Source organism: Ylistrum balloti, unplaced genomic scaffold, assembly GCF_031769215.1.
Source record: "Ylistrum balloti isolate Yb309-2 unplaced genomic scaffold, AGI_CSIRO_Ybal_v1 Utg370758, whole genome shotgun sequence".
Lineage (NCBI taxonomy): Eukaryota > Metazoa > Mollusca > Bivalvia > Pectinida > Pectinidae > Ylistrum > Ylistrum balloti.
Window position 1 is genome coordinate 994,738 of NW_026782445.1, and position 7,424 is coordinate 1,002,161.

General features: G+C 34.8%; 1 protein-coding gene across 1 annotated transcript; it reads left to right on the forward strand.

The window, feature by feature from the left end:
* The first annotated feature begins 3,317 nt into the window (after positions 1-3,317).
* On the forward strand, positions 3,318-7,209 carry LOC132558108 (transmembrane protein 256 homolog). Its single transcript, XM_060222635.1, has 4 exons — positions 3,318-3,644; positions 4,696-4,727; positions 5,081-5,161; positions 6,472-7,209. Exons 1-4 carry the CDS (start codon positions 3,455-3,457, stop codon positions 6,613-6,615), a joined length of 447 nt encoding a protein of 148 aa, XP_060078618.1. The 5' UTR covers positions 3,318-3,454; the 3' UTR covers positions 6,616-7,209.
* Positions 7,210-7,424: the final 215 nt, after the last annotated feature.

Consider the following 7,424-nt stretch of genomic DNA (forward strand, 5'->3'; position numbering starts at 1 on the left):
AACAGCATCTACCATGTAGATTATTGTGTCTGAACTGCAGTAAGACTTAAGTTAATCCATTAAAACCGATTTCTGAGAGACAGATACACGTTGCCCTCACTCATGGTCATCAGGTGTGTCCTCGTGATCGTCAGATATTCCTAAAGAACGATAAGGGATCAATTGTGCCCAGACAATGATAACGGCAGATATCAATTAGTTTTGGTCCGATATGATATGTACGGGACTATTTGGCTACAACATATATCTACATATAACCATGAGTGTATGGGTCATATGAAATAGTGACTGCCTAAATGCGAGCAATATGATAAAATGCACATTTAAAACGACGAATCGATGAATTCACTGAAGCGTATTTTGTTTTTTTTAATTTTTGTTTGTTATTATTATTATTATTATTATTATTTTATTTTGGTGGGTATTTTTTTTCAATCTTACTTAAATTGTGCAAGATTTTAACACGACACACGGCGACATATCCACATATAGCAATGTTTGACGTCATCAACTTATTTTCCTTCTGGACACCGTTGCATCATCTTCATTATCATCACAAGGTTGGTCGGGTGGCGCACTGGTTACACACTATCTTCCACTTCGATTGTCTGAACGGATACGTATATCAGATGTGAGTAGTATTAATCATATTGATTATGAAGGAAGGATTCCGCGAACTGTCCCACCTCTTATCACTTGTATTGTGATAAGGTTCCTTGCCGATTGGAAGCGAGAATGTACTAATCTCGACAAAGTGCCACCTGAAGTCCATTCTAAACAAGGACACTCCCACCATCCACCCTTTGGCGTATTACTTATGTTTGCTTCTTGAAGTCGCCTGGCAGGGTGTGGACTCATTTGCATACAAGGTGCTTGTTGTGAAAACTGCGGGAGTTATCGCCCTTAGTTTGAACTGGTGTGACAAGGCAGCGCTCTCTTGACTCTTGACTTTTAAAGTAAACGGACTTGTCACCAAAACTGCTGCTCGTGCACGTGGTCGCCATTTTGGCAGCTCGAGGGAACACGTGTACATCACAACGTGCTATTTAAGGGTTTTATTATTTATTTGTACTTAGATTTTTTTTTCAATAAACAAAAGTTATGCATGGCTTAACTACCAGAAAGTCTAGGTAGAGTGCTGGGATTTGTATTGTTGTTTTGTTTCGTCTTGGAGAAATATTCGATAGTACTGAAATGGTATTTTGACAAAATATTTAAGTTCATCTTACCAATGAATGTATCAAATTGATCCCGTCAAGTGTATGTCTCGTCGTTTCGACAAAGTTATTTTTAGGTGTTGATTTGTCAATCTGTTTTACCATTAGAAGGTAGGCAACTCGCGTTTGTTACATTTATCCTGGTACGGTTTGTTTATCTTATAAATGGTGGGATATGAATGTATCCCAAATATAAAGTATGTAAGATGTAAAATCATAATAAAATGTATTTCTTCATGATGTTGTTTTATCTTAATACACATTCTCCAAAAGGTATTTACATTTTTTTATCTACCTTCTTTAGATCACATGTATTCGCCGATATTGTTTTATATAATACGACTCGTAAGTGACCCCATATCCTTGTTAAAGTTTCATAATTTCGTACGCTGATTCTATGTTGTCACAGTTTTATAGATAATTGGAAAAAAAATCAAACTGTAATATAATACGAAAGGCAATAATATGTTATTGCGAGACTTTCTATTCGGTCTACTTTTTCCAGTGACGTTTTCTTCTATATTTATATACCATTTGCTGTCTAGTAAGTTAATCCATCAACCGATTTCTGAGAGACAGAATACACGTTGTCCTCGCTCATGGTCATCAGGTGTGTCCTCGTGATCGTCAGATATTCCTAAAGAACGATAAGGGATCAGTTGTACCCAGACAATGCAAACGGCAGATATCAATTAGTTTTGGTCCGATATGATATGTACAAGGCTGGTCGGGTGGCGCACTGGTTACACACTATCTTCCACTTTGATTGTCTGAACGTATACGTATATCAGGTTTGAGTAGTATTGATTAAATTGCTTATTAAGATGTGATCCTGTGCACTGTCCAACCTTTAATCACTGGTATGATGGTAAGGGTCCTTGCCAATTGGAAGCGAGAATGTACCCATTTCACATGTATTCGTCGATATTGTTTTATACTCGTAAGTCATTCATTATGACATTGTATATCATTGTTAAATTTCATATGCTGATTCTATGTTGTCACATTTTTTTATTAATTGATTATGTTCACAGAGTATATAATTATATTTACCATAGTAAGAAATCAAAACCCACATCACAGATAACTTTACAATCACTGCTAGCTAATAAAACTCGCGCGACAAAAACAAAACAAAAACAAAAAACAATAATAAAAAAAAATGCTCATGCAGCATACACACAATGTATAAATGATAAGTAAAAGACCGGAAGGTCCAATAAACATTGATATGGCAAAGAGTACAATTTGACCGAATACATGGTAATATAGCATAATCTTACACAACAAGAAACAATTAAGTTAGACACTGACTGATTATAATGTTAGGAAGTATATAACACTAACATAAGTAGATAAATACAATATACAAATGAAGCAAATCTAATGTGCATGGTAATAATTTTTTTTAAAAAATACAAGCATAAACAAGCAGGCAAAACTGGCAGACAGTGACAAAATACAGCACAAAGTGTAATATCAATAAGCTTGGGGAAAGCATAAAATACTTGTATATGTTGCATCTCCATATTGGGCGGTCCCAGGCGTGTAACAGACTGCGGGAAACGGGAAAGGATTCAGCCTTTCTTATTTCATTAGGCAGACTGTTCCACACCCGGGCGTCCTCAAACCGACAGACTTCTTTCCATACATTGTTGTGCCATGTTAGCAACAAGGTCACGTCTGAAATTATAGGTAGAGTGGTTACAAGTAACAAGTTCTGTGATGAACTGAAGGCAAAGACCATTCATAATTTTTAAAAACTTAAAAAGGGGTTCATCTAACAGGCAGGCAGGAGCATTATTTCTTTCCAAAAGTAATTATGTTAGAGCTAGTAAAACCATTTTCTACTAAACCTAACTGCTCTTTCTTCTCCATTTTTGGCTATCTTTTCTAGTTTCCTTTTGTTTTTCATGCTACTAAAATACCATGCCAAAGGATAATAGTTAACATCTAAAAAAAAAAAAAAACAATAAAGATTTTAAAATTTTCCATTTGTTTGAAAGATTACACCAATTCTTAGTTGCTTAGAATTTATTTGTATTACCTTTAGATGAATTTTGCTGTTAGAGTTGTCTCCCGCGGTTAATTCTTAACCGGAAGTGGATGTCTTATAGAAATTCTGAAAGTTATCGAGTGGTCTTCCAAAACATTTACTTATACATCGTTATAACAGTCTGTTTGCGTGTGTGCCTTAGGCTATTTGCGAAGAACTTTGTTTTCTGAATGTGTTGAATATGCAGTCAGTCACAGACAGTATCAAGGCGCTGTATAATCATCTCCCGGCTGTCATTCCAGAACGGATCAAAGAGGTGGAAACGGTGGTTATTCGCGAGAGTACCATGGCCTTGGCAGGCAGAAACTTCGTGAGATTGGCGGGGTTGTCAGGTTCGATGGCGGTATGCATGGCTGCATACGGAGCACATGGTATGCATTTTGTTTATATTTTCGGACACCAGACGGGTTCTGAGAGAAATAGTTATATTTGATTAATAGGCTTACTCTGGCTATTGCCACCATGGACTTTGGAATGGTCCGTGCTGTCATTGATGTCAGCCAGCTGATCATGAATATTGTTACATTATATTGTGTGCTGTCCGTTGTATTGTTGCAACATAGATAGAATTCCCAAAACATTAAGAAAAGAAAAATACAAACCGATACTTTGTATCGTCTTCAACAAAAAAGAGGATAAACATTGCATCAGAAAAAAGTGCCGGTATATGTGCACATGGCTCCATTGGTTTACATAAAACTACGAAACAATGGACACGTATTGATGACAAGTATATATCACTAACATGCATTAGGCGTTTGAGATACTGTATATCAAACTATATTATTTTTTTTCACAATGAATGAACTGGCATGTATTTAAATTACACTCTGTCAATTCTCTATTCTAATCAAGCAATACATTAAACTTAAAGCACTGTAAATATCATACTGCAAACACATTATAAAACAAAGTATAAACTGTTAGAATCATCAATAATCTAGAATCCCTTTTGGTAATTTGTTGAAAATAGGAATACCTGTGTAACACAGAGGTCATTATTTATTTTAGTGCCTCCGCTAGCTACATTTTGTACCGGAGACTTATGAGTTACTAGTCTGACACTCAACCGACTAAGCTAAAGAGTGCGGCTAGTATTTACTATGGTTACATACTCTACCGCTAAGAAAGAACTTGCTCTTGAATTTCCAGGGGTAATAGTGATTATGTGGGACAATGCTAAGTACACTTGTATTATTCCAGAGTCCCTACATGAGTGCCATTGTAATACAGGTAATTATTTATTTCAATGCCTTACCAAGGATTCGAAGCCAGGACCTTGGCTTAATTATTCTGACGCTCATCTGATTGAGCTAGAGAGAGTTCTCTCTATCCAAGTGGTATATAATATATTATGGCTGGTATTTGTCAGGGTTACACCTTGATTTCTTTTCCAAGTCTAATCAAATTATTTATTTTCAGGTATGAGCCAAGCCGAGGAAAAGAAGAAGAAGGTAAGATATGTATAGATTTGGTAGGTAATTAAGGTATTAGCTAGTAAAGTAAGGAAGGCTAACTAGAGTTAAATATGTTCCTTCACAGGACTTTAGACAGTTTTCGAGTGTGGAATTTCTTATATCTTCAGTTTAGGAACCAGAGGAAACTCGTCTAGAATTAAATAAGATTAAGATAAATTATGGACATTTACCATATTTGCAGACTGTCAAAAACATCAAAAAAATAAGATTAGACAATGTATTGCATATTAGGTAAGAAATTTACCTATAAAAGTATCTTGTTGTATAAACTTGTGTAAAAAATGGTTATTATCAGTATATCATAGTGTGTTGCATTTCTCTCCTTTCAGATTTTTGACATCGCCAGTAACTTTCACCTGATCCATTCTGTGGCTTTGTTAGGGACGCCATTATGTAGCCGTCCTTTATTGGTATGTTGCTGTGTCCTAATAACATATCTACAGTTGTTTAACATATACTTGATAACCATTACAAAAACACAAGCTTTAGCAATTATCTCTTGTAAATTTTGAAAACTAACTAACAAGAATGAAGGGATCACCTTATACTACAATTTGTTTGACTTGTTTTTATCCCACCATCATCAGATGGAGGACTATTCAGTTCACCCTTTTATCTGTGGTCTGTTGTCCGTCCATAGATAGGTTTTGTGATTGTTATTTCTTGAGCGGTACCTGATGATGGATCTTTCCCAGATTTCATATGTAGGTTTGTCTTTGTCCCTAGTTGTGCCTGCTTGATTAAGGTCTGATCAGAAGAATAGAATGGCTGACAGGTAGCTCTTGGATTACCACAATGAAGTTTGTTATCACTATTTTTGTTACTCTATAAAAAAACTATTCATAGGATGAGTGCCAATTTTGTTTACATTTGAGTTGGGATATAATAACCTGAAGTAAAATATCACTAATTGATATGCAAAACTGACAATTTCAGGTATTTGTGTAAATTATATAATTCATTACAAATTATAATGAGTAATAAATGAGTTTGTTATCTTCAAAGCAATAAACTGAGTGAAATCCATACAAAATCATATCTCAAAAAAAAACCAGTCATGAAATACTAAGGAGTGCCCTTTCATTCAAAATTAAACTTCTCAACCAATCAAAAGACCAAAAGGCCATATACCAGTGGTGGTATATATGATATATTGATCCGACTATCAACACATTAACACAATGGGCTGAGAGAGGAATAAAACTACATGTTGTTGTAAAAAACCTGTCACCTTTAGATGAACCTGTTTTTCTGTCTACACAATTTCAGTTATTGATTTTTTTTTAAGTCCGATGACATGTAGGTAGATGTACAGCATCAGTTTCAATATTCCCAACTCCACAAAGTAAGTGTGGCACTCCGGGATATGGGCTCCCTCTATCTGTTTGGTTAAGAAGAATTGTACCCTCCATATCTAGGAAACTATACATAATGCAACTTTTTTGTGTACCCACATAAGTGATACAAGGAGAGGTACGGAGGTTTGGGAATACTACAGAATTCATATTCAACTGAATGTAAAAGGACTTGTGAAGAATTTTAGGTAAAAAAACAAGCATTATGGTAAATTCAAAATTAGAAATTTTTTTTATCAGGAATCCAGATAATTACTGCAGTATACCATCATCTGTTGTATCTTGTTTTATATTTGTCTGTTGACAGCTACAAACACAGTTTATCGCAACGGTCAATGTAAAAGTGACTTGTATCTCTTTGACAGGTAGGAAGTTTGATGACTATGGGTACAGTTGTATTCTGTGGCAGCTGTTATGTATACTCACTTACAGGATATGACCGAATACGATATGCAACACCGTACGGTGGAATGATGTTGATCCTCGCATGGTTTCTAATGGTACTGTAATGTACAAAGTCGCGGAAACAGCTGTTGTTCAAGGAGTAAAATACTTGAACTACAAACTACAGAGTGAACAATAATGTGCAGAGTTATACTATAACATATATCTGATGTACTATAACACATATCTGATGTGTATGTATATAAAGTTTGTGATATTATGCTGTGAAGGATCACAGATTGTTGGACAGTTTATTGACTCAGTCAATTAACACTGTTACAGAGTTATCTTATAAAACATTTTGTACGAAACGATCTCACTTTTTATGCTTAACATCTAATATTTTTTTGATTGATGATAACAAATAACATAATACCAACCGATGATTCCAAACTCCAATAATTACAAGATGAGAACATTTTCTACAATTGTTTGTTTACCCTGAAAAACATCAGTCAGAGGTGACTTATCATTGTTCAAATGGAAATACAAAAATATGTATCAATTTCTGTTCAGACAAATTGCTTATTGTGTTTTACCACATTTGTGTACCAGACGTAATCATGATTTATGTTGTTTTCATTGATATATTGTATTAACGAGAGAATCGGTGATGAGATGGGAATGTGACAGTCGTTTTAATAAAAAGGTTTTATTCTAATTAGAAAGCTTGGACATTTGTGATTTTGGTAACCATGGTGTTAAGTTTATCTAATGATACTGTAAATCACATAAATTTGTTGTGGGATTTATTTTCACATTAATTCACAAGGGGAATCAGTCAAAAATTCAAATCCTTTCAATTCTTTGTGTGAAAATAACTCTGGATGGTATTCATGTTGATTTGGTTACCAATATGGAAGTCTTGAAGTGT

Excerpts from the sequence above, each read along its gene's own strand:
- LOC132558108 (XM_060222635.1), top strand. The coding sequence starts at position 3,455 with ATGCAGTCAGTCACAGACAGTATCAAGGCGCTGTATAATCATCTCCCG. Across the intron at positions 3,645-4,695 it reads GGCTGCATACGGAGCACATG|GTATGAGCCAAGCCGAGGAA; the intron begins GTATGCATTTTG and ends ATTTATTTTCAG. Across the intron at positions 4,728-5,080 it reads CCGAGGAAAAGAAGAAGAAG|ATTTTTGACATCGCCAGTAA; the intron begins GTAAGATATGTA and ends CTCTCCTTTCAG.